The sequence below is a fragment of the Oenanthe melanoleuca genome, chromosome 25 (genome assembly GCF_029582105.1).
Source record: "Oenanthe melanoleuca isolate GR-GAL-2019-014 chromosome 25, OMel1.0, whole genome shotgun sequence".
Taxonomy (NCBI): domain Eukaryota; kingdom Metazoa; phylum Chordata; class Aves; order Passeriformes; family Muscicapidae; genus Oenanthe; species Oenanthe melanoleuca.
In genome coordinates, this window is record NC_079358.1 from 4,892,576 (window position 1) to 4,918,689 (window position 26,114).

General features: G+C 59.5%; 1 protein-coding gene across 12 annotated transcripts; it reads left to right on the plus strand.

The window, feature by feature from the left end:
* Nucleotides 1-427: 427 nt before the first annotated feature.
* LOC130262702 (tenascin-X-like) lies at nucleotides 428-25,729 on the plus strand. 12 transcript variants are annotated; one of them, XM_056510057.1, is made up of 32 exons: nucleotides 428-641; nucleotides 1,562-1,800; nucleotides 2,310-2,537; nucleotides 3,054-3,166; nucleotides 3,693-3,846; nucleotides 4,573-5,157; nucleotides 5,525-5,614; nucleotides 6,045-6,401; nucleotides 6,697-7,053; nucleotides 7,696-8,040; nucleotides 8,324-8,680; nucleotides 8,962-9,306; nucleotides 9,989-10,333; nucleotides 10,755-11,153; nucleotides 11,736-12,080; nucleotides 12,513-12,896; nucleotides 13,560-13,904; nucleotides 14,478-14,822; nucleotides 15,382-15,509; nucleotides 16,132-16,435; nucleotides 17,091-17,435; nucleotides 17,719-18,075; nucleotides 18,360-18,704; nucleotides 19,129-19,527; nucleotides 20,085-20,456; nucleotides 21,152-21,276; nucleotides 21,930-22,062; nucleotides 22,539-22,690; nucleotides 23,556-23,652; nucleotides 24,148-24,309; nucleotides 24,827-25,023; nucleotides 25,591-25,729. In XM_056510057.1, exons 2-32 carry the CDS (start codon nucleotides 1,566-1,568, stop codon nucleotides 25,669-25,671), a joined length of 8,526 nt encoding a protein of 2,841 aa, XP_056366032.1. In that variant the 5' UTR covers nucleotides 428-641; nucleotides 1,562-1,565; the 3' UTR covers nucleotides 25,672-25,729. The 12 variants fall into 12 exon arrangements, with proteins under 12 accessions (XP_056366032.1, XP_056366043.1, XP_056366036.1 ...); XM_056510056.1 differs by lacking the exon at nucleotides 428-641 and having other exon boundaries at nucleotides 1,014-1,800; XM_056510061.1 differs by lacking the exons at nucleotides 428-641; nucleotides 18,360-18,704 and having other exon boundaries at nucleotides 1,013-1,800.
* Nucleotides 25,730-26,114: the final 385 nt, after the last annotated feature.

Here is a 26,114-nt window from a genome sequence, read left to right on the forward strand (position 1 = left end):
GTGTCACTGGGATGTGCTATGCCTGTGTTAGTGGTGCACTGGTGTCACTGGGAGCACTGGGATGTGCTGTGCCGGTGTTACTGGTGTTACTGGTGTCACTGGCGTCACTGGGATGTGCTGTACCGGTGTCACTGGTGTCACTGGTGTCACTGGGATGTGCTGTGCCGGTGTCACTGGTGTCACTGGGAGCACTGGGATGTGCTGTGCCGGTGTCACTGGTGTCACTGGGAGCACTGGGAGCACTGGGATGTGCTGTGCCGGTGTTACTGGTGTCACTGGTGTCACTGGGAGCCGTTACTGGTGTCACTGGTGTCACTGGTGTCCCTGGGATGTGCTGTGCCGGTGTTAGTGGTGTCACTGGTGTCAGTTTTGTCACTGGGAGCACTGGGATGTGCTGTGCCGGTGTCACTGGTGTCACCTCGTGAGTGGGGTCAGTCTGAGGCGCGTTACTGGTGTCACTGGGAGCACTGGGAGCCCTTCCATCTGCGTTGTTTGGTTTCCACGGTGACGCCCCAAACACGGGCGGGGGCGGCTCCCCTGGGGGGGGCGGGGAGGGCGTGGCTCAGGCCCCGCCCCCGGCCCCGCCCCCCTCGGGCCACCCCGCCCGACCCAGAGCGAGAGCGCGGCGGGACCGGCCGGAGGTTCTGGGGCGGCCGGGGGCACTGGGGGGTCGCTGGGGGACACAGGGGCGACACTGGGATGTGACTGGGCGGGGCTTGGGAGAACTGGGCAGGACTGGGGGTCACGGAGAGAACTGGGGCAAACTGGGGGGAGCTGGGGGCACTGGGAGGGACTGGGAGGATTGGGAGAACTGAGAGGGACTGGGAGGGACGAGGGGGGACTGGAGGCACTGTGGGAATGGGGGGAACTGGGGGGCACTGGGGGAGACTGGAGGAATTGGGTTGCACTGGGGGGAACGAGGGGCACTCTCAGCTCTGGGGGAACTGCGGGGTTTGGGGACTGGGAGGGACTGGGGGGGTCACTGGTGGTTACTGGGGAGTCGCTGGGGTTACTGGGAGGTGCTGTGGCTTGGGGTGTTTGTGTCACTCCGGGAATGTCCCCCCAGGTGTCCCTCATGTCGCCACAACTGTCCCTGTGTCGCCGCGGGTCTCCCTGTGCCCCCCTCGTGTGTGTCCCTGTGTCCTTCAGGTGTCCCCAGAGATGTTCCTGTGTCCCCTACTGGTGTCCGTGTGTCCCCGGGAATGTCCCCTGGGTGTCCCCCGGGTGTCTCTCTCCCTGCTCTGTGTCACCGTGGGTGTCCCCAGGATGTCCCTGTCCCCCTGCATCCCCCCATGCGTGTCCCTTGTGTGACCCCAGGGTGACTCCACATCCTCCCCGCGGGTTCTTCCCCTTGGACATCCCCTCAGCTGTCCCTATGTCCTGTGTGTCCCCATGGATGTCCCCATGGATGTCCCCGCATCCTATGCCATGTGCCTGTGTGTCCTTGCTGTCCCCAGAGATGTCCCTGTGTCCCCCCGTGTGTTCCCCGCGGCTGTCCCCGTGTTTCTCCACAATGTCCCTGGTTGCCTCTGCGTGTCCCCATGTCCCCGTTTTCCCGCAGGACGATGCCGGTGACCCTGGAACTGCGGCTCCTTCTGCTGGCGCTGGCGCTGCGGGGTGAGGCCGTGTCCCCCTCGGTGTCCCCCTCGGTGTCCCCCTCGGTGTCGCCTGCCGAGCCGCCCTCCGAGACGTGCGGGGCAGCGCTGGCCGATGTGCTGCGGCGGCTGCGGGAGCTCGAGGGACACGTGCAGGCGCTGAGGGGACACTGCGGGGACACGGGGGGACCCCAGGCCGGCACAGGTAACAGAGGGCGAGGAGGAGAACGCGGGGAGACAGGGGAGCGCAGGGGGACATGGGGGACATGGGGGACATGGGGACAGTGAGGGGACACGGCAGAATCGAGGCTGGGACAGAGATCAGTGACATGGAGGGGACACGGGACGGGGGACAATGACGGACGGGGGGACATAGACACTGGGGGGTCACTGGGGTGGTAATGGGGGGGTCACTCGGTGGTCATTGGGGGGGCCACTGGGGCGGTCATGGGGGGTCACTCGGTGGTCATTGGGGGGTCACTGGGGCGGTCATGGGGGGTCACTCGGTGGTCATTGGGGGGTCATTGGGGGGGCCACTGGGGCGGTCATGGGGGGGTCACTCGGTGGTCATTGGGGGGTCATTGGGGGGGTCACTGGGGCGGTCATGGGGGGTCACTCGGTGGTCATTGGGGGGTTGGTGGGGTGGTCATTGGGGGGTCACTGGAGGAGCCTTGGCGGGTCCCTGGGGTCACGCCCGTGTCCCGTGCCCCCCAGGCCGGTCGGTGCAGCTCTGTGCCCCCCCCGCCGGCGGGGGCTGTGCCTGCCCCGCCCCGTCGGGCCAGGCCCCCCCCCCGGCCCCGCCGCCCCCGCCGTGTCCCCGCGGCTGCAGTGACCAGGGCCGGTGCGAGCGCGGCCGCTGCCGCTGCTTCCCGGGCTTCAGCGGCCCCGACTGCGCCAGCCCCGCCTGCGCCCCGGGCTGGGGCGGGACCCGCTGCGACATCGGTGCGTCCCGGTGCCCCCAGTGCTCCCGGTGCCCCCCGCCTTCCCCACCTGGCTGATCCCGCTGCGCACCCCGCGTGTTCCCCGGCATGGGAGGGGACACTGCGGGGACATCGGGGCTCCCCAGTGACACCAGCTCAGCGCTGCCAATGCCCCCTCCTCACTTCCCATACTGGGGGCACCTACTGTGACACCAGTGCACGCCCAGCTGTTCCCAGTGCCCTTCAGCGTTCCTCCAGTGCTCCCAGTACACCCCCACTTCTCTCCCCATCCATGAGGGGTTCTCATGCCACCTCAGCGTGTCCCCAAGTGTCCCCATGTGCCACTCCCAGTGCCCTCCAGTGCCTCCCAGTGCCCCATACCTGTGTGCCCCCATCCCATTGTGTCCCTAGCATGTCCTAGGGTGTTCCCACCCCCTCGATGCCCCATCCCGGGGTGTCCCTGTGGTGTCCCCAGGGTGTCCCCCATCCCATGGGTGTCCCCTGATGTCCCCATGGTGTCCCTGCCCTGTCCCCTCAGAGGTGCCCTGGGTGACACCACGGTTGGCCTCCCGCACCCCGACGTCCCTGCGCATCTCGTGGCCCCAGCCCCTCGTTCCTCCTGATGGCTACCGGGTGACACTTGTCCCCCTGGTGAGTGGGGGCACAGGGGACATCGGGTGGGGCAGGAGGATGGGACAGGGACACAGAGGGGAGCAGGGACATGGAAGGGGCAAGACCCCGTGTGGCCGCAAAGGGATGACCCCAATATGTCCCCAAATCATCCCCACGTGTCCCCATGATGTCCTCAGTGGTATCCCCTATGTGTCCCAAACATGTCCCCCATAAACTCCCCCCAGTGTGTCCCAAACATGTGCGCAGTGCATCCCCCAGCACGTCTCCAGCGTGACCCCAGAACGTCCCATGGTGTCCTCAGCCTGTGTCCAGTGTGTCCCCAGTGTTCCTGCTGTGTCTCCACCACACTCCCAATGTGTCCCCATGGTGTCCCCAATGTATCCCCCAACACGTCCCTAATGAGCTGTCACACTCTGTCATTGTGTCCCCAACATGTTTCCAATGTGTCCCTGAGTTCCCAACATGTTCCCAGTGTGTCCCCAGTGTGTCCCCCTGGTGTCCCCGTGGTTTCCCCCCCATGCCCTCACACTGTCCCCATCCCCAGGATGACCCTGTGGCCATGACAACGCACGAGCTGCCCAGCTCTGCTGTCGCCTTCTCAGTGACAGGGCTGTCCCCAGGCCGCCCCTTCGAGCTGCTGGTCCAAGCCCGGCGGGGGCCACACCTGGGGGCACCCGGGGTGCTGCGTCTGCGCACAGGTGGGACACTTGGGGACACTTGGGGACACCTGGGAACACCTGGGGAGCAGGGAGGGCCTTGGGGCAACAGGGACAGGGTGGGAATGGCATGGAGATGAGGATGCACCTGTGCACAGGTGGGAACACCTGGGGACAAGGCAGGTGGCATTGAGATGGAGTTAGGGACACGGCAGGGACAGGAATGGGAGTGGGGATGGAAGGACAGGAGTGGGGACAGTGGGTGGCATGGGGACAGGGACAGGGTGGCATACAGATGGCAGTGGGAATGGGGATGGCACCAGGATGGGGACAGTGATGACGTGGGGTCACCATGGGGGGCAGGGGTAGCAAGGGGACAAGAGTGGGGTTGGGGATGGCACGGGCATGGGGACAGGGATGAGAGGCAAGGGAACAGTGACAGTGCAGTGTCACAGTTCAGGGGACAGCCCAGATGCGTGGTCAGGAATGGCACAGGGGTGGGAATGGCACGGGGATGGTGACAGCATGGTGACAGTGTGGCATTGAACAGAGCACAAGTGGCACAAGGGTTGGGTTGGGGACAGTGATGACATGGGGGTGGGACAAGGATGGAAGCAGAGATGCCAGGGGAACAGGGATAGGGGTGGCATGGACATGGATACAGGGGGTAAGATGGACATGGGGACCTGGTGGGACCGGGATGGGACAGGGATGTCCCCCAGGGACTCTCTGCCACGATTGGTGACATGGGTCCCCTTTGCTCCACAGCTCTCATCCCACCTGTGCCCCACTACGAGGGGTCCCCAGGGTCGCCTCAGGGCTCCCTGGGGTCCCCAGCAGTGGCACCATCAGCCCGAGAGCCCCCAGAGTCCCCAGGGTCCCCAGGATCACCAGTGTCACCCCTATCACCAGACTTGTCCTTGGGATCACCCACGTCTTTGGGGTCACCAGCATCCCCAGCAGCTCGAGGGTCCCTGGGGTCCCCAGCACCCTCGAGGTCATCAGTGTCACCACAATCCCCAGAGTCACCAGCATCACCAGAATCCCCAGGGTCACCAGTGTCACCAGATTTCTCGGTGTCACCAGCGTCCCCAGAGTCCCCAGTGTTTCCAGGGTCCACGCCACCGCCGTGGTCCCCAGTGTCCCCACTGTCCCCAGGCATCCCCTCCCTGCAGGACCTGGTGGCCCGGCTGTCCACGTACAGTGGCTCCCTGCTCCAGCGCCTCGAGAGCCACCTCAGGGCCACCAACTACCCACTCCGTGGCAACCAGACAGTGCCAGGGGTGGCCCGTGCCATCCTGGCCTACATCCTGCGCCGACACCCCGCCCTGGGGAGGGGACAGGGATCCACGGGTGGGTGTGACCGTGGGGGCTGCACCAGGAGGGAGTGGGAGCACTGGGGAGGGGGACGGGGGAAAGGATGCCTCAGGGATGGGGGGCACAAGGGGAGGGACATCCTGGAGAGGGGGACAGGGGTGGTGGGGAGGAAGGAACGTCACAGGGAGGTGGTGGGGGCATGGTGGGAGTGGGGAGTGGGGCAGGACAGGGAGGGTGGAATGGAGGGGATGGGGGAAGGGGGTTTAGGAGGATGGGGAGGATGGGTGGAAAGACATCCCGAGGAGGAGGAGGGTAACTGGAGAGAGGGGGAAGGACAGCCTGGGGAGGGGAATGAGAAAGGTGGGGTGGCAGGGGTGTCTTGTAACACACTCTCTGGGGGCAGGGGAGAGTGGAAACCAGGAGCCAGTGCCGGAATGGGGGGACATGGATGGGGTGAAGCTGACAGAGCCATGGAGGGACGTGGGGAAAACAGGTACCAGTGTGGGGGTGATGGATGGGATAAGCTCAGGTGTTGGGCGTGGTGATCTCTGTGGGCCCCATGCAGTTCAGAAGATTCTGTGATTGTGTGATACCTGAGATGGATGGATGGACAGACAGACAGACGGATGTATGGAGAGATGGAGGGATGGTGACTGTGATGGGTAATGACGGATGGTGGTGATAATGATGATGATCAGTGGTGAATGGATGGTGAATATTGGGGCAATTTGTTGGACGTTTGATGTATCAAATCAGTGGTTAGATGGTTGGATGATCCAAAGGAGGGAAAAAAGGGAAACATGCATGAAAAGAACTGTGCTTGAATGGATGAGTGAACAGAATATGGAATGAATGATCCAGGAGATGAAAGGGTGGAGGATGGTCAGATGATCACACCCATCACCATCCCATCTCCACCACAGCTGCAGAAGAGCCAGAGGAACTGCCCCTGCCCTCAGAGGAGCAAAAACATCCGAAACTTCAAACTGAGACACCCCCATCTGATGCCCTCCCGGTGCAGGCGGTGCTGGGGGAGCTGAGGGTGTCCAGTGTCAGCCCAGACTCTGTGCAGCTGCAGTGGAGCGTCCCCAGGGGCTCCTTTGACTCCTTCACGCTGCAGTACCGGGATGCCCAGGGCCAGCCCCAGGCCCTGCCCATGGATGGAGGGTCCCGCTGGGTGACAGTGCCAGGGCTGTCACCATCCCGCCGGTACCGCTTCCACCTCTACGGGCTGAGGGGAGGGAAGAGGATTGACCATGTCTCCACTGAGGTCACAACAGGTAAGGAAGAAGGTGAGGAGGAGGAAGGGTGCATGGATGTGTGGATGAAGAATAATGGGTATTTGGAGAGATGCAGGGATGAAGGGATGGTGGAATGGGGAATGGAAGTTTGGAGGAAGGGGTGCAGTCCTGGAGGAGTGGACAAATGGATATCTGCATGCATGGATGAATGGAGGATGGGTGCCAGAATGAATAGTCCAGAACATGGAAGGCTGGAAGTGTGGATGGATGGGTTGTTTTATAGGTGGTGGACGGATGCTTGCAAGCACCCATCTCCATCCCCTCTCCATCACAGCTGCAGAAGAGCCAGAGGAACTGCCCCTGCCCACAGAGGAGCCACAGCATGAGAAACCCCAAACTGAGGCACCCACATCTGAGGCTGCTCCAGTGCAGGCGGTGCTGGGGGAGCTGAGGGTGTCCAGTGTCAGCCCAGACTCTGTGCAGCTGCAGTGGAGCGTCCCCAGGGGCTCCTTTGACTCCTTCACGCTGCAGTACCGGGATGCCCAGGGCCAGCCCCAGGCCCTGCCCATGGATGGAGGGTCCCGCTGGGTGACAGTGCCAGGGCTGTCACCATCCCGCCGGTACCGCTTCCACCTCTACGGGCTGAGGGGAGGCAAAAGGACTGACCGTGTCTCCACTGACATCGTCACAGGTGAGGGGGAAGGTCAAAGGGATGCAAGGATCAAGAAATGGAGGCTCCAATGGATCCCATGCCCATCACATGCCCACCAGCCAGCAGCCATTGACTCAGCACCATCTGCTCAACCATCAACCCTTCCACCACTCGATGGACTGGCACCTTCCATCATCCATCAACCACCATCATCCACCATCCACCATCCACAGTCAACAACAGTAATCCATACATTATCCATCATCATCCATCATCCTCATCTATTATGTATCACGATCATCCATCAATTATCATGCAGCCATCTATCCTTCCATTCTTCCCTCATCCTCTATCCATCAAGGATGGATTCAGTGATGGATGAATGGAAGATTGTCCATGAAAAACTGGAGTGGAAAGATATTGTTAAGAAAGAGACAGATGATGTGGAATTGTGTACGGAGTTGTGATGGATGTTGAGTGTGTGATGGGAAAAACGGATGGATGGATGGATGGATGGATGGATGGATGGATGGATGGATGGATTGATGGATGGAGGGATGGATGGATGATCCAATGGATCGATACATGTCAGAATGGATGGACTGGTTGTCAGGTGGTGGAATGGACATTTGGAGAGACACATGGATGCCCACACCCATTACACTCTCCCCTCCCATGCAGCGAGTGAAGACCCTTTGCCCTTAGAGAAGCCCCAAGAGGAGAAGCTGCAGACCGAGTCTCCTTCATCTGAGGCACCCCCGGTGCGACCAGCGCTGGGAGAGCTGAGGGTGTCCAGTGTCAGCCCAGACTCTGTGCAGCTGCAGTGGACAGTCCCTGAGGGCTCCTTTGACTCCTTCACGCTGCAGTACCGGGATGCCCAGGGCCAGCCCCAGGCCCTGCCCATGGATGGAGGGTCCCGCTGGGTGACAGTGCCAGGGCTGTCACCATCCCGCCGGTACCGCTTCCACCTCTACGGGCTGAGGGGCAGGAAGAAGATTGATCATGTCTCCACTGAGGTCACAACAGGTAAGGAAGAAGGTGAGGAGGAGGAAGGGTGCATGGATGTATGGATGAAGAATAATGGGTATTTGGAGAGATGCAGGGATGAAGGGATGGTGGAATGGGGAATGGAAGTTTGGAGTGCTGGAGGAGTGGACAAATGGATATCTGCATGCATGGACTGATGGAGGATGGGTGCCAGAATGAATAGTCCAGAACAGGGAAGGCTGGAAGTGTGGATGGATGGGTTGTTTTATAGGTGGTGGACGGATGCTTGCAAGCACCCATCTCCATCCCCTCTCCATCACAGCTGCAGAAGAGCCAGAGGAACTGCCCCTGCCCACAGAGGAGCCGCAGCATGAGAAACCCCAAACTGAGGCACCCACATCTGAGGCTGCTCCAGTGCAGGCGGTGCTGGGGGAGCTGAGGGTGTCCAGTGTCAGCCCAGACTCTGTGCAGCTGCAGTGGAGCGTCCCCAGGGGCTCCTTTGACTCCTTCACGCTGCAGTACCGGGATGCCCAGGGCCAGCCCCAGGCCCTGCCCATGGATGGAGGGTCCCGCTGGGTGACAGTGCCAGGGCTGTCACCATCCCGCCGGTACCGCTTCCACCTCTACGGGCTGAGGGGCAGGAAGAGGATTGACCATGTCTCCACTGAGGTCATGACAGGTAAATGGGAAAGTAAGGAAGAGCTAGGGTGGGTGGCTCTGTAGATTAATAATAATGGGTATGTGTAGAGATGGAGGGATCAAGGGATGGAGGAATGGGGAATGGGAGTTTGGAAGAAGGGATGGAGTGGTGAAGGTGAAGAGGAGTGGGTGGATGGATGGATGGATGGATGGATGGATGGATGGATGGAGGGATGGATGGTTTAGTCAGTGTGTGGTGAGCTGGATATTCAGAAGGACACCTGGGTGCCCATTCCCATTTCCATCTCCCCTTCAATGCAGCGAGTGAAGAACTCCTGCCCTCAGAGGAGCCCCAGCAGGAGAAGCCCAAAACTGACTCCACTGCATCTGAGGCACCCCCAGTTCGACCAGCGCTTGGAGAGCTGAAAGTCTCCAGTGTCAGCCCAGACTCTGTGCAGCTGCAGTGGAGCGTCCCCAGGGGCTCCTTTGACTCCTTCACGCTGCAGTACCGGGATGCCCAGGGCCAGCCCCAGGCCCTGCCCATGGATGGAGGGTCCCGCTCGGTGACAGTGCCAGGGCTGTCACCATCCCGCCGGTACCGCTTCCACCTCTACGGGCTGAGGGGAGGCAAAAGGACTGACCGTGTCTCCACTGACATCGTCACAGGTGAGGGGGAAGGTCAAAGGGATGCAAGGATCAAGAAATGGAGGCACCAATGGATCCCATGCCCATCACATACCCATGGGAGGCCATTGACTCAGCACCATCTGTTCAACCATCAACCCTTCCACCACTCGATGGACTGGCACCTTCCGTCATCCATCAACCACCATCATCCACCATCCACCATCCACCATCCACAGTCAACAACAGTAATCCATAAATTATCCATCCTCGTCCATCATCCTCATCTATTATGTATCACAATCATCCATCAATTATCATGCAGCCATCTATCCTTCCATTCTTCCCTCATCCTCTATCCATCAAGGATGGATTCAGTGGTGGATGAATGGAAGATTGTCCATGAAAAACGGGGGTAGGAAAGTGGGGGTGTGGAAAGATATTGTTAAGAAGGAGACAGATGGATGTGGAATTGTGTACAGAGTTGTGATGGATGTTGAGTGTGTGATGGGAAAAATGGATGGATGGATGGAGGAATGGATGGATGGATGGATGGAGGGAGGAATGGATGGATGGATGGATGGAGGGATGGATGGATGGATGGATGGATGATCCAATGGATCGATACATGTCAGAATGGATGGACTGGTTGTCAGGTGGTGGAATGGACATTTGGAGAGACACATGGATGCCCACACCCATTACACTCTCCCCTCCCATGCAGCGAGTGAAGACCCTTTGCCCTTAGAGGAGCCCCAAGAGGAGAAGCTGCAGACTGAGTCTCCTTCATCTGAGGCACCCCCGGTGCGACCAGCGCTGGGAGAGCTGAAAGTCTCCAGTGTCAGCCCAGACTCTGTGCAGCTGCAGTGGACAGTCCTTGAGGGCTCCTTTGACTCCTTCACGCTGCAGTACCGGGATGCCCAGGGCCAGCCCCAGGCCCTGCCCATGGATGGAGGGTCCCGCTGGGTGACAGTGCCAGGGCTGTCACCATCCCGCCGGTACCGCTTCCACCTCTACGGGCTGAGGGGAGGGAAGAGGATTGACCATGTCTCCACTGAGGCTGAGACAGGTGAGGGGGAAGATCAGAGGGATAAGGATACATAGAGGGAGGGAGAAAAGGAGGGATTAAGGAATAGGAGGAATGGGTGTGTGAAGGAAGGGAAAGATCAAGGATGGATGGATGGATGGATGGATGGATGGATGGATGGATGGATGGATGGATGGAGGGCTCCTTTTGTCAAGATGTGTGTCTTGATGGACAGAAGATTGTCCATGGAAATGGGGGCTGGGAGGGTTGGAGGCAATGGGGGAATGTGGAGGGAAAGAAACAGAGAGATGAATATGGTATTGAGTGGAGGGGTTGGGTTGGGTGTTGGGTGGGTGGTGGGATGGAAGAACAGTGGATGAGGGGATGGTTGGGGAGGTGATGGATGTACATATGGATGAACACATGGACAGCCACACCCATCACTGTCCCCTCTGCATTGCAGCCACAGACAAGCCAGAGGAGCCACCCTCACCATCAGAGGAGCCCCAAAGTGAAGCCCCACCAACTGAGGAGCAGCCTGAGCAGCCCCAAACTGAGCAGCCCCAAACTGAGCAGCCCCAAACTGAGCTCCCCCCGGTGCGACCAGTGCTGGGGGAGCTGAGGGTGTCCAGTGTCAGCCCAGACTCTGTGCAGCTGCAGTGGAGCGTCCCCAGGGGCTCCTTTGACTCCTTCACGCTGCAGTACCGGGATGCCCAGGGCCAGCCCCAGGCCCTGCCCATGGATGGAGGGTCCCGCTGGGTGACAGTGCCAGGGCTGTCACCATCCCGCCGGTACCGCTTCCACCTCTACGGGCTGAGGGGAGGCAAAAGGACTGACCGTGTCTCCACTGACATCCTCACAGGTGAGGGGGAAGGTCAAAGGGATGCAAGGATCAAGAAATGGAGGCACCAATGGATCCCATGCCCTTCACATGCCCACCAGCCAGCAGCCATTGACTCAGCACCATCTGCTCAACCATCAGCCCTTCCACCACTCGATGGACTGGCACCTTCCGTCATCCATCGTCCATCATCATCATCAGCAATCCATCAAATATCCACTGTCATCCATCATCTTTATCAACCATGTGTCATCATCATCTATCAATTACCATGCATCCATCTGTCCTCCTATTCTTCCTTCTTCCTCTATCTATCAAATGTGGTTTCATGGATGGATGAATGGAAGATTGTGCATGGGAAATGGGGTTGGAAGTGATGAAGACGTGGAGAGATGTTGTATGAAAGAGATAGATGAATGTGGAATATCTGGGGAATTGGGTTGGATGTGGCGTGTGTGATTGGATGGATGGATGGAGGGATGGATGGATGGATGGATGGATGGATGGATGGATGGATGGATGGTTTAGTCAGTGCGTGGTGATCTGGACATGCAGAAGGACACCTGGGTGCCCATTCCCATTTCCATCTCCCCTTCAATGCAGCGAGTGAAGAACTCCTGCCCTCAGAGGAGCCCCAGCAGGAGAAGCCCAAAACCGAATCCCCTGCATCTGAGGCACCCCCAGTTCGACCAGCGCTGGGAGAGCTGAAAGTCTCCAGTGTCAGCCCAGACTCTGTGCAGCTGCAGTGGACAGTCCCTGAGGGCTCCTTTGACTCCTTCACGCTGCAGTACCGGGATGCCCAGGGCCAGCCCCAGGCCCTGCCCATGGATGGAGGGTCCCGCTGGGTGACAGTGCCAGGGCTGTCACCATCCCGCCGGTACCGCTTCCACCTCTACGGGCTCAGGGGAGGGAAGAGCATTGACCATGTCTCCACTGAGGCTGTGACAGGTGAGGGGGAAGATCAGAGGGATAAGGATACACAGAGGGAGGGAGAAAAGGAGGGATTAAAGGACAGGGGAATGGGTGGGTGAAGGAAGGGAAAGATCGAGGATGGATGGATGGATGGATGGATGAATGGATGGATGGATGGATGGATGGATGGATGGATGGATGGAGGGCTCCTTTTGTCAAGATGTGTCTCTTGATGGTCAGAAGATTGTCCATGGAAATGAGGGCTGGAAGGGTTGGAGGCAATGGGGGAATGTGGAGGGAAAGAAACAGAGAGAGGAATATGGTATTGAGTGGAGGGGTTGGGTTGGATGTTGGGTGGGTGGTGGGATGGATGAACAGTGGATGAGGGGATGGTTGGGGAGATGATGGATGTACATATGGATGAACACACGGACAGCCACACCCATCACTGTCCCCTCTGCATTGCAGCCACAGACAAGCCAGAGGAGCCACCCTCACCATCAGAGGAGCCCCAGAGTGAAGCCCCACCAACTGAGGAGCAGCCTGAGCAGCCCCAAACTGAGCAGCCCCAAACTGAACTCCCCCCAGTGCGGGCAGTGCTGGGGGAGCTGAGGGTGTCCAGTGTCAGCCCAGACTCTGTGCAGCTGCAGTGGAGCGTCCCCAGGGGCTCCTTTGACTCCTTCACGCTGCAGTACCGGGATGCCCAGGGCCAGCCCCAGGCCCTGCCCATGGATGGAGGGTCCCGCTCGGTGACAGTGCCAGGGCTGTCACCATCCCGCCGGTACCGCTTCCACCTCTACGGGCTGAGGGGAGGCAAAAGGACTGACCGTGTCTCCACTGACATCCTCACAGGTGAGGCAGAAAGTCAAAGGGATGCAAGGATCAAGAAATGGAGGCACCAATGGATCCCATGCCCATCACATACCCATGGGAGGCCATTGACTCAGCACCATCTGTTCAACCATCAACCCTTCCACCACTCAATTTACTGGAACCTTCCATCATCCATCAACCACCATCATCCACCATCCACCATCCACAGTCAACAACAGTAATCCATAAATTATCCATCCTCGTCCATCATCCTCATCTATTATGTATCACGATCATCCATCAATTATCATGCAGCCATCTATCCTTCCATTCTTCCCTCATCCTCTATCCATCAAGGATGGATTCAGTGATGGATGAATGGAAGATTGTCCATGAAAAACGGGAGTAGGAAAGTGGGGGTGTGGAAAGATATTGTTAAGAAAGAGACAGATGGATGTGGAATTGTGTACAGAGTTGTGATGGATGTTGAGTATGTGATGGGAAATATAAATGGATGGATGGAGGGATGGATGGATGGATGGATGGACAGAAGTTTGGAGGGATGGATGGATGGATGGAGGGATGGATGAGCCAATGGATCGATACAGGTCAGAATGGATGGACTGGTTGTCAGGTGGTGGAATGGACATTTGGACAGACACATGGATGCCCACACCCATTACACTCTCCCCTCCCATGCAGCGAGTGAAGACCCTTTGCCCTTAGAGGAGCCCCAGGAGGAGAAGCTGCAGACCGAGTCTCCTTCATCTGAGGCACCCCCGGTGCGACCAGCGCTGGGAGAGCTGAGGGTGTCCAGTGTCAGCCCAGACTCTGTGCAGCTGCAGTGGAGCGTCCCCAGGGGCTCCTTTGACTCCTTCACGCTGCAGTACCGGGATGCCCAGGGCCAGCCCCAGGCCCTGCCCATGGATGGAGGGTCCCGCTCGGTGACAGTGCCAGGGCTGTCACCATCCCGCCGGTACCGCTTCCACCTCTACGGGCTGAGGGGAGGCAAAAGGACTGACCGTGTCTCCACTGACATCGTCACAGGTGAGGCAGAAAGTCAAAGGGATGCAAGGATCAAGAAATGGAGGCACCAATGGATCCCATGCCCATCACATGCCCACCAGCCAGCAGCCATTGACTCAGCACCATCTGCTCAACCATCAACCCTTCCACCACTCGATGGACTGGCACCTTCCGTCATCCATCGTCCATCATCAGCAGCAGCAATCCATCAAATATCCACTGTCATCCATCATCTTTATCAACCTGTGTCATCATCATCTATCAATTACCATGCATCCATCTGTCCTCCTATTCTTCCTTCTTCCTCTATCTATCAAATATGGTTTCAGTGATGGATGAATGGAAGATTGCGCCTGGGAAACGGGGTTGGAAGAGATGAAGACGTGGAGAGATGTTGTATGAAAGAGATAGATGAATGTGGAATATCTGGGGAATTGGGTTGGATGTTGTGTGTGTGATTGGAAGGATGGATGGATGGATGGATGGATGGATGGATGGATGGATGGATGGATGGTTTAGTCAGTGCGTGGTGATCTGGACATGCAGAAGGACACCTGGGTGCCCATTCCCATTTCCATCTCCCCTTCAATGCAGCGAGTGAAGAACTCCTGCCCTCAGAGGAGCCCCAGCAGGAGAAGCCCAAAACCGAATCCCCTGCATCTGAGGCACCCCCAGTTCGACCAGCGCTGGGAGAGCTGAAAGTCTCCAGTGTCAGCCCAGACTCTGTGCAGCTGCAGTGGACAGTCCCTGAGGGCTCCTTTGACTCCTTCACGCTGCAGTACCGGGATGCCCAGGGCCAGCCCCAGGCCCTGCCCATGGATGGAGGGTCCCGCTGGGTGACAGTGCCAGGGCTGTCACCATCCCGCCGGTACCGCTTCCACCTCTACGGGCTCAGGGGAGGGAAGAGCATTGACCATGTCTCCACTGACATCGTCACAGGTGAGGGGGAAGGTCAGAAAGGGAAAGGGTTGGTGAGGTGGCTGTAAGGATGGAGTGTTGGGGCAATCAAGGGATCCCATCCCAATTCCATCCCGACCTCCCCTTCAATACCCACTGACACCAGCATCATCCAACCAACCACTGACCCTTCGACTGGGCCATCAGCAAACACCCACCATCATCTATCATCGTCATCCTCATCATTATTTAAATTGATTATCTATCCATCCCCCATTACCAGCCCCTCCATTCCCACTTCTCCCAAGTTTTCTAGCTTGGTAGTGGAGGATGTGAGGCAGTGTTAGCAAGGAAGAAGGATGGATGGATAGATGAATGATGATGATGATGATGATGATGATGATGATGATTATGGAAGATGGATGAACAATGGATGATGGATGGACAATGGAATAGCAATGGATGGACAGTGAATGGATGGATGGATGGATGGATGGATGGATGGATGGATGGTGTGATGGTGTGATGGTGTTATGGTGTGGTGGATGGTTCAATGAACATGTCGATTCTCAGACCCACCATCATCCTCCCTCCAACACAGATGCAGCAGTGACAGAGCAGCTGCCCCTACCCTCAGTGGAGCCCCAGCCTGAGGAACACAAACCTGAGCAACACCAAACTGAGCAGCCCCAAACTCAGCAACCCCAAACTGAGCAACCCCAAACTGAGGCTGCCCCAGTGCGGGCAGTGCTGGAGGATCTGAGGGTGTCCAGTGTCACCCCCAGCTCCGTGGGGCTGCAGTGGAGCGTCCCCAGGGGCTCCTTTGACTCCTTCACGCTGCAGTACCGGGATGCCCAGGGCCAGCCCCAGGCCCTGCCCATGGATGGAGGGTCCCGCTGGGTGACAGTGCCAGGGCTGTCACCATCCCGCCGGTACCGCTTCCACCTCTACGGGCTGAGGGGAGGGAAGAGCATTGACCATGTCTCCACTGAGGTCACAACAGGTAAGGAAGAAGGTGAGGAGGAGGAAGGGTGCATGGATGTATGGATGAAGAATAATGGATAATTGGAGAGATGCAGGGATGAAGGGATGGTGGAATGAGGAATGGAAGTTTGGAGGAAGGGACGCAGTGCTGGAGGAGTGGACAAATGGATATCTGCATGCATGGATGAATGGAGGATGGGTGCCAGAATGAATAGTCCAGAACAGGGAAGGCTGGAAGTGTGGATGGATGGGTTGTTTTATATGTGGTGGATGGATGCTTGCAAGCACCCATCTCCATCCCCTCTCCATCACAGCTGCAGAAGAGCCAGAGGAACTGCCCCTGCCCACAGAGGAGCCACAGCATGAGAAACCCCAAACTGAGGCACCCACATCTGAGGCTGCTCCAGTGCAGGCGGTGCTGGGGGAGCTGAGGGTGTCCAGTGTCAGCCCAGACTCTGTGCAGCTGCAGTGGAGCGTCCCCAGGGGCTCCTTTGACTCCTTCACGCTGCAGTACCGGGATGCCCAGGGCCAGCCCCAGGCCCTGCCCATGGATGGAGGGTCCCGCTGGGTGACAGTGCCAGGGCTGTCACCATCCCGCCGGTACCGCTTCCACCTCTACGGGCTGAGGGGAGGCAAAAGGACTGACCGTGTCTCCACTGACATCCTCACAGGTGAGGCAGAAAGTCAAAGGGATGCAAGGATCAAGAAATGGAGGCACCAAAGGATCCCATGCCCATCACATACCCATGGGAGGCCATTGACTCAGCACCATCTGTTCAACCATCAACTCTTCCACCACTCGATGGACTGGCACCTTCCGTCATCCATCAACCACCATCATCCACCATCCACCATCCACAGTCAACAACAATAATCCATAAATTATCCATCGTCATCCATCATCCTCATCTATTATGTATCACGATCATCCATCAATTATCATGCAGCCATCTATCCTTCCATTCTTCCCTCATCCTCTATCCATCAAGGATGGATTCAGTGATGGATGAATGGAAGATTGTCCATGAAAAACTGGGGTAGGAAAGTGGGGGTGTGGAAAAATATTTTTAAGAAAAAGACAGATGGATGTGGAATTGTGTACAGAGTTGTGATGGATGTTGAGTGTGTGATGGGAAAAATGGATGGATGGATGGATGGATGGATGGATGGATGGAGGAATGGATGGATTGATGGAGGGATGGATGGATGGATGATCCAATGGATCGATACATGTCAGAATGGATGGACTGGTTGTCAGGTGGTGGAATGGACATTTGGACAGACACATGGATGCCCATACCCATTACACTCTCCCCTCCCATGCAGCGAGTGAAGACCCTTTGCCCTTAGAGGAGCCCCAAGAGGAGAAGCTGCAGACCGAGTCTCCTTCATCTGAGGCACCCCCGGTGCGACCAGCGCTGGGAGAGCTGAGGGTGTCCAGTGTCAGCCCAGACTCTGTGCAGCTGCAGTGGACAGTCCTTGAGGGCTCCTTTGACTCCTTCACGCTGCAGTACCGGGATGCCCAGGGCCAGCCCCAGGCCCTGCCCATGGATGGAGGGTCCCGCTGGGTGACAGTGCCAGGGCTGTCACCATCCCGCCGGTACCGCTTCCACCTCTACGGGCTGAGGGGAGGGAAGAAGATTGATCATGTCTCCACTGAGGTCACAACAGGTAAGGAAGAAGGTGAGGAGGAGGAAGGGTGCATGGATGTATGGATGAAGAATAATGGATAATTGGAGAGATGCAGGGATGAAGGGATGGTGGAATGGGGAGTGTAAGTTTGGAGTGCTGGAGGAGTGGACAAATGGATATCTGCATGCATGGACTGATGGAGGATGGGTGCCAGAATGAATAGTCCAGAACAGGGAAGGCTGGAAGTGTGGATGGATGGGTTGTTTTATAGGTGGTGGATGGATGCCTGCAAGCACCCATCTCCATCCCCTCTCCATCACAGCTGCAGAAGAGCCAGAGGAACTGCCCCTGCCCACAGAGGAGCCACAGCATGAGAAACCCCAAACTGAGGCACCCACATCTGAGGCTGCTCCAGTGCAGGCGGTGCTGGGGGAGCTGAGGGTGTCCAGTGTCAGCCCAGACTCTGTGCAGCTGCAGTGGAGCGTCCCCAGGGGCTCCTTTGACTCCTTCACGCTGCAGTACCGGGATGCCCAGGGCCAGCCCCAGGCCCTGCCCATGGATGGAGGGTCCCGCTGGGTGACAGTGCCAGGGCTGTCACCATCCCGCCGGTACCGCTTCCACCTCTACGGGCTGAGGGGCAGGAAGAAGATTGACCATGTCTCCACTGAGGTCATGACAGGTAAATGGGAAGGTAAGGGAGTGGAAGGGTGGGTGGATGTATGGATGAAGAATAATGGATAATTGGAGAGATGGAGGGATCAAGGCATGGAGGAATGGGGAATGGGAGGTTGGAGGAAGGGATGGAGTGGTGAAGGTGAGGAGGAGTGGATGGATGGATGGATGGATGGATGGATGGATGGATGGATGGATGGATGGATGGATGGTTATTCAGTACGTGGTGATCTGGACATTCAGAAGGACACCTGGGTGCCCATTCCCATTTCCATCTCCCCTCCCATGCAGCGAGTGAAGAACTCCTGCCCTCAGAGGAGCCCCAGCAGGAGAAGCCCAAAACCGAATCCCCTGCATCTGAGGCACCCCCAGTTCAACCAGCGCTGGGAGAGCTGAAAGTCTCCAGTGTCAGCCCAGACTCTGTGCAGCTGCACTGGAGCGTCCCCAGGGGCTCCTTTGACTCCTTCACGCTGCAGTACCGGGATGCCCAGGGCCAGCCCCAGGCCCTGCCCATGGATGGAGGGTCCCGCTGGGTGACAGTGCCAGGGCTGTCACCATCCCGCCGGTACCGCTTCCACCTCTACGGGCTCAGGGGAGGGAAGAGGATTGACCATGTCTCCACTGAGGCTGTGACAGGTGAGGGGGAAGATCAGAGGGATAAGCATACATAGAGGGAGAGAGAAAAGGAGGGATTAAGGAATAGGGGAATGTTTGGGTGAAGGAAGGGAAAGATCGAGGATGGATGGATGGATGGATGGATGGATGGATGGATGGATGGATGGATGGATGGATGGAGGGCTCCTTTTGTCAAGATGTGTGTCTTGATGGTCAGAAGATTGTCCATGGAAATGGGGGCTGGGAGTGTTGGAGGCAATGGGGGAATGTGGAGGGAAAGAAACAGAGAGATGAATATGGTATTGAGTGGAGGGGTTGGGTTGGGTGTTGGGAGGTTGGTGGGATGGATGAACAGTGGATGAGGGGATGGTTGGGGAGATGATGGATGAACATATGGATGAACACATGGACAGCCACACCCATCACTGTCCCCTCTGCATTGCAGCCACAGACAAGCCAGAGGAGCCACCCTCACCATCAGAGGAGCCCCAAAGTGAAGCCCCACCAACTGAGGAGCAGCCTGAGCAGCCCCAAACTGAGCAGCCCCAAACTGAGCAGCCCCAAAATGAGCTGCCCCTGGTGCGACCAGTGCTGGGGGAGCTGAGGGTGTCCAGTGTCAGCCCAGACTCTGTGCAGCTGCAGTGGAGCGTCCCCAGGGGCTCCTTTGACTCCTTCACGCTGCAGTACCGGGATGCCCAGGGCCAGCCCCAGGCCCTGCCCATGGATGGAGGGTCCCGCTGGGTGACAGTGCCAGGGCTGTCACCATCCCGCCGGTACCGCTTCCACCTCTACGGGCTGAGGGGAGGCAAAAGGACTGACCGTGTCTCCACTGACATCCTCACAGGTGAGGGGGAAGGTCAGTGGGTGAAAGGGTTGAGGAGATGGGAGTAGGGATGGAGCGGTTGATGGAAAGGTGAAGAACAAGGTGGGTTATGGGTGGATGCCTGGAGGGTTGGTTGAAACATGAGCAGAAGGATGGACATGAACATCATGGGATGCCTGCTGAAGTCTGTAGTGAAAGGGTGGATGGATGGATGGATGGATGGATGGATGATGGATGAATGGATGATGGAAGGATGGATGGATGGATATATGTGTGATGGGTTGTTGGTCAATAGGCAGGCAGGAGGTAACAATCATTGATGTTTTCTGGCATTTTTGACTGCCTGATGGTGGATGGTGATGTGGTGGGGAAGGAGCAGTGGGTGGAACTGGACAGGGAAACTGGGGGCAGCTTGGAGATGGAGAGATGGCTTGGACCATAGGAGGTTGGAGTGATGATGGGATGGATGGATGGATGGATGGATGGATGGAGTGATGGTGTGATGGTGTTATGGTGTGATGGATGGTTCAATGAACATGTCGATTCTCACACCCATCATCATCCTCCCTCCATCACAGATGCAGCAGTGACAGAGCAGCTGCCCCTACCCTCAGTGGAGCCCCAGCCTGAGGAACACAAACCTGAGCAACACCAAACTGAGAAACCCCAAACTGAGGCTGCCCCTGTGCGGGCAGTGCTGGGGGAGCTGAAAGTCTCCAGTGTCAGCCCAGACTCTGTGCAGCTGCAGTGGAGCGTCCCCAGGGGCTCCTTTGACTCCTTCACGCTGCAGTACCGGGATGCCCAGGGCCAGCCCCAGGCCCTGCCCATGGATGGAGGGTCCCGCTGGGTGACAGTGCCAGGGCTGTCACCATCCCGCCGGTACCGCTTCCACCTCTACGGGCTGAGGGGCGGGAAGAGGATTGACCATGTCTCCACTGAGGCTGTGACAGGTGAGGGGCTGCAGGGACTCCCCCTGGAATGGAGCTGGAGTGGGGACAGGGCTGGGGTGGGGACAGGGCTGGGGTGGGGACAGGGGCACTGAGGACGGGGGGTTCAGGGGAAAGTGGGAGCCGGAGGGGACTGGAGATGAGGGGGATTGCAACACCTGGAGGGACTGAGAGGAGCTGGGAAAAGCTTGGGGCACGGGCTAGAACTGGGACCTGGGGTAATCTGGGGCCTGGATGAAACTGCGTGGAACTGGGGAACTGGTGGAACTGGGGCAAACTGGGGTGGAGCTGGGAACGACTGGGAGAAACTGGGCACCAGGGAGAATTTGGGGGGTACTGGGTATCTGTGGAGATCTGTGAACTGGGAGGGACTGGGGGCCAGGGTTGAGCTGGGGGCTGGAGAGAACTGGAGGGGAATGGGCACTGGGAAGACTGGGGGGGATCTGGGGACTGGGGGAAACTGGGGGAAACAGGGGGAAACTGGGGGAAACTGGGGGAAACTGGGGGAAACTGGGGGAAACTGGGCACTGGGTGACTGGTGGGGACTGGAGTCTGGGGAACATTTGGGGTGCATTGGGCCCAGTGTGACACAGGCTGGGGGGGCCATGGGAGGGTTTGGGGTGTCACCAGTGCTTTTTGGGGTACCAGTGGGGTACCAGTGGAGGATTTTGGGGTGCCAGCAGTGCGTCCCCCCCCAGGCGCCCCCGGGACCCTCTGGGTGGGCTCCGTGTGGCCCCGCAGTGCCCAGCTGCACTGGGACCCCCCACAAACCCCCCCTGATGGCTACGAGCTGCAGTATGGCCCCCCCGGGGGGGCCCAGCAGGTAACGACCCCCTAAAACACCCCAAAAACCCAGCAACACCCAGGGTGTGTCCAATACCCCCCGGGAACCCAAATAACTCTTCAGGGAATCCCACTACCCTCTTGTGGCGCCCCAAAACCTCTCTGGGGCACTCCAGGGGGTGTGTCAATTCCCAAAAAAAAAAATCCCCAAAAATTCACAAACATCCTCCCAAAAATTGCTAAAATTTCCCCAAAATTTTCCCAAAAAATTAAAAAAAAAAATCCCCCCCAAAAAAAAATCCCAAAAAAACCCACAGACATCCCCCCAAAAATTTTCCAGAAATATTCCCAAAAAATTCAAAAAAAATCCCAAAGAATCCAAAAAAATTCACAGACATCCCCCCCAAAAATTGTCCTGAAATTTTCCCAAAATATCAAAAAAAGTCCCCAAAAAATTCACGGAATCCCCCCAAAAATTTTCCAGAAATTTTCCAAAAAAATTCCCAAAAAATATCCCAAAAATCCACAAAAAATTCACAGACACCTCCCCCAAAATTTTCCTGAAATTTTCCCAAAAAATCCCGAATAAAAAAAATCCCAAAAAACCCCAAAATTTCCCCAAAAAAATTCCCAAGAAACGTCCGTGGGGGCTCCACCGCCCCCCGGATACCCCAACGCCCCCGGTGCCCCCAGACCCTGTGGCTGCCCCCCGAGGCCAGGTCGCAGCAGCTCTGGGGGCTGGAGCCGGCCGGACGCTACGGGGTGCGGCTGTGGGGCCGGGGGGGAGCCCCCCAGAGCGCCCCCCTGGAGACCACCTTCGACACGCGTGAGTGGGGGGCACTGGGGGGACCCCCGGGCGGTGCTTTTGGGTGGGTGGGTCCGTGGGAGGGATCGGGTTGTGAGGGGGGGGCACCCAAGCGTTCTTTCGGAGGAGGGGCGTTATTTGGGGGTTCGGGGGTTGGTGCCTGGGGGTACCCAGGTCCTTTTTGGGGGGTCAGGGTGGGTCCGGGGCCGTTTTGGGGGGCCGTGGGGAAGGGGGTGTCGTTCTGTGGGGCCGGGACCCGGACAGAGCGGTGGAATTCCATTGGGGGGGGACACTGCACCCCTGGGGTCCCTTTTTGGGGGATCTGTGTCTTTTGGGGAGCCCGGATCATCTTGGGGGGGCCGGGCTGAGATCCTGGGGTGACCCCCGAGCTCCGACGGGAGGCACCGCGTCCTTTCGGGAGGGTTGGGTCTTTGGGGGGTGAATTTTGGGGGGTCCTGGCGGGGAGGGGGCACCCTGAGACCCCCGAGCCCCCGCAGCGCCCCTGCCGCACCCGCACCCCCGGGACTGCGCCGAGGAGCAGCGGAACGGGCCCGGGCCCTCGCGGGAGACCCTCATCTTCCTCGGGGGGGACCCCGCCCGGCCCCTCCGCGTCTTCTGCGACATGGAGACGGACGGCGGCGGCTGGCTGGTGGGACTGGGGGCGCTGGGGGCACTGGGAGGGACTGGGAGCACTGTGGGGAGCACTGGGGGGGCTGGGGGCACTGGGAGTGGGACTGGGGGCACTGGGAGTGGGACTGGGAGCACTGTGGGGAGCACTGGGGGGGCTGGGGGCACTGGGAGTGGGACTGGGGGCACTGGGAGTGGGACTGGGAGCACTGGGGGGAGCACTGGGGGGGCTGGGGGCATTCTATGGGGTTTATGGGAGGGAAATGAGGGGTCTGGGGGCAACTGGGGGTCCTGCAGGGGGTGTTGGGGGGCACTGGGGAGGTTGAAGGGTGTTGGGGAGGCACTGGAAGAGGAACTGGGGGGCGCTGGGAGGGGAACTGGGGGCACTGGGGAGCACTGGGAGGGGCTGGGGGCATTCTATGGGGTTTATGGGAGGGAAATGAGGGGTCTGGGGGCAACTGGGGGTCCTGCAGGGGGTGTTGGGGGGCACTGGGGAGGTTGAAGGGTGTTGGGGAGGCACTGGAAGAGGAACTGGGGGGCGCTGGGAGGGGAACTGGGGGACACTGGGAGGGGTTGGGGGCGTTCTGTGGGGTTTATGGGGGGGAAATGAGGAGTCTGGGGGCAATTGGGGGTCCTGCAGGGGGTGTTGGGGGGCATTGGGGAGGTTGAAGGATGTTGGGGAGGAACTGGGGGGCACTGGGAGGAGCTGGGGGCACTGGGAGGGGAACTGGGGGCACTGGGAGAGGAATTGGGGGCGCTGGGAGGGGAACTGGGGGCACTGGGAGGGGCTGGGGGCGCTGGGAGGGGCTGGGGGCGCTCTGTGGGGTTTATGGGGGGGGCAGTGGGGGGTCGGGGGGTTTCGGGGTGCCCCTGACTCCTCCCCGCAGGTGTTCCAGCGCCGCCAGGATGGCAGCACCGATTTTTGGAGGGGGTGGGAGTCGTACGCCCGCGGCTTCGGCAACGTCAGCGGCGAGTTCTGGCTCGGTGAGGGGGGGCCGGGGGGGTTTCGGGGGACCCCGGGCTGGGGGGGACCCTTAGAAACCTGAGGGGACCAACAGTGCGGCCAACAGAGGCGCTCCCCAGATTTAAAATTCGGGGAATCTGGGGAGAGCCAGCTCCCGGGGCGGCAGCAGGGGTGCCCGGTGGGACCCCAGAACTTGGGGGGCTCCGGGGGGGACTCGGGGGGTTCCCGGCAATTGGGAAACAGGATTTGGGGTGCGGGGAGCGAGGCGCTGACTCGGGGGGCTCCCCAGGGGTTTGGAGGGACTCGGGGGGCGTCTCCAGACATTCCGGTCTGGTTTTGGGGTCCCGGAAGGATTTGGAGCCTCCCCAGGAGCTCAGGGCGGGCTCGAGGGGTTTGGGGGTCCCGAGGTGTTTGGGGGTTCCCAATATTTCAGGGGCAGCATCGCAGGAGCTGGGGGGGGACCGAGGCGACCCGAGGGCAGTTCTGGGGGTACCGAGCGATTTTTTGGGGCGCAGGGAACGAGGCGCTGCACGCGCTGACGGCCGCGGCCCGCTCGGAGCTGCGCGTTGACCTGCGGAGCGGCCGCGACTCCGCCTTCGCCACCTATCGCGACTTCGCTGTCGGCAGCGCCGCGGAGCGATACCGGCTGCGGGTGGGGGCGTTCGGCGGCACCGCGGGTGCGCGGGGGGCGCGGGGGGTTCTGTGGGATTTTGGATCACGGGGGGGTTTTGGGACCCGGTGGTTGGCTGGGTTGGGGGGGTCCATGGGGTGTTTTGGGGGTCCCTGGTGGGTTGTTGGGGTCCCTGGAGGGATTGGGGTCCATGGTGGGTTTTGGGGTCCCTGGGGGTTTTGGGGTCCCTGGGGGATTGGGGTCCATGGTGGGTTTTGGGGTCCCTGGGGGTTTTGGGGGGTTCATGGGGTGTTGTGGGGATCCCTGGTGGGTTTTGGGGTCCCTGGGAGATTGAGGTTTTTGGTGGGTTTTGGGGTCCCTGGGGTGTTTTGGGGATCCCTGGTGGGTTTGGGGTCCCTGGGGGTATTGGGGTTTCTGGTGGGTTTTGGTGGCTCCTGGTGGATTTGGGGGTCCCTGGGGTGTTTTGGGAATCCCTGTTTTGGGGTCTCTGGTGAGTTTTGGGGTCCCCGGTGGGTTTTGGAGCTCCTGCCGGGTTCGGGGGTCCCTGACAGAGCCCCCCACAGGCGACGCCCTCTCCTACCACTCGGGCAGCCCCTTCTCCACGCGGGACCGGGACTCGCGGGACCCTCGGGACCGCCGGGACCCCTCGGGGCGCCCCCACCCCCCGCCCTGCGCCGTGGCCTACGGGGGGGCCTGGTGGTACCGGAACTGCCACTACGCGAACCTGAACGGGCTGTACGGGACCCCCCGGGACCACCGGGTACCGCCCGGGGCGGGGCGGGGTCAGGGGGCTGGGCCGGGGTCAGGGGGCTGGGGCGGGGTCAAGGGGTCTGGGGGGCGCGTTCTAAGGGGGCTGCAGCAGGGGACCGGGGCCATCAGGGGGTCTGGGGGGCTTTGGGTGGGTTACAGGACTATGGGGGTCTGGGGTCTATGAGGGAATTTGGGGGTCTGGGGGGGTTTTTGGGGGGGCTATAGGACTATGGGGGTCTGGGGTATATGAGGGAATCTGTGGGGGATCTATGGGGGTTCCGTAGGGGGCTGTGGGTCTGTAGGAGGGTTGGGGGGCTATGGGAGTGCACAGAAAGGTCTGGGGGTCTTTGGGTGGGCTATAGAACCATGGGGGGCCTGGGGATGTGTGGGGGATCTATGGGGGTTCCATAGGGCCTGGGGGGGTCTCTGAGGTCTCTGTCTGTGGAAATCTGTGAGGGTCCATGAGTGCCCACGGGAATCTGTGAAGGTCTGTGGGGTTCACATTGGGGGTCTCTGTGTGGGGGTTTATGGGGGTCTCTGGAAGCCTACAAGGGTTCTGAGCCCCCCTTCCCCACAGGGCATCCACTGGTTCCCCTGGAAAGGCTTCAACGTCTCCATCCCCTTCACCGAGATGAAGCTGCGGCCCCAGCGAGACTGAGGGGGCTGTGGTCCCACAGTCTGGGGGGCTGGGGGGTCCTGACTGCTGGGGGTCCCAGTCTGGGGGGCTGGGGAGGGTCCTGACTGCTGGGGGTCCCAGTCTGGGGGGCTGGGGAGGGTCCTGACTGCTGGGGGTCACAGTCTGGGGGGCTGGGGAGGGTCCTGACTGCTGGGGGTCCCAGTCTGGGGGTCCCTCTGACAGTCAGAGATCACAGAGTCTGGGGTCTGGGGGGTCCCAGGTGGGACTGGGGGAGGCTCAAAGGCGAAACTTTCACTGGTGGGTAATAAAAGGCGATGGTGACTCCCCTGTCCTGTGGTGAGCTGGGCTGGGAGAGCAGGGAGTGACCCTGAGGGTCACCCCAGGGTGGCTCCACATGGTCCTGAGGTGGTCATCTCATGTCACAGTGACCCCGTGGTCATCTCCCATCACCATCACCCATTTCA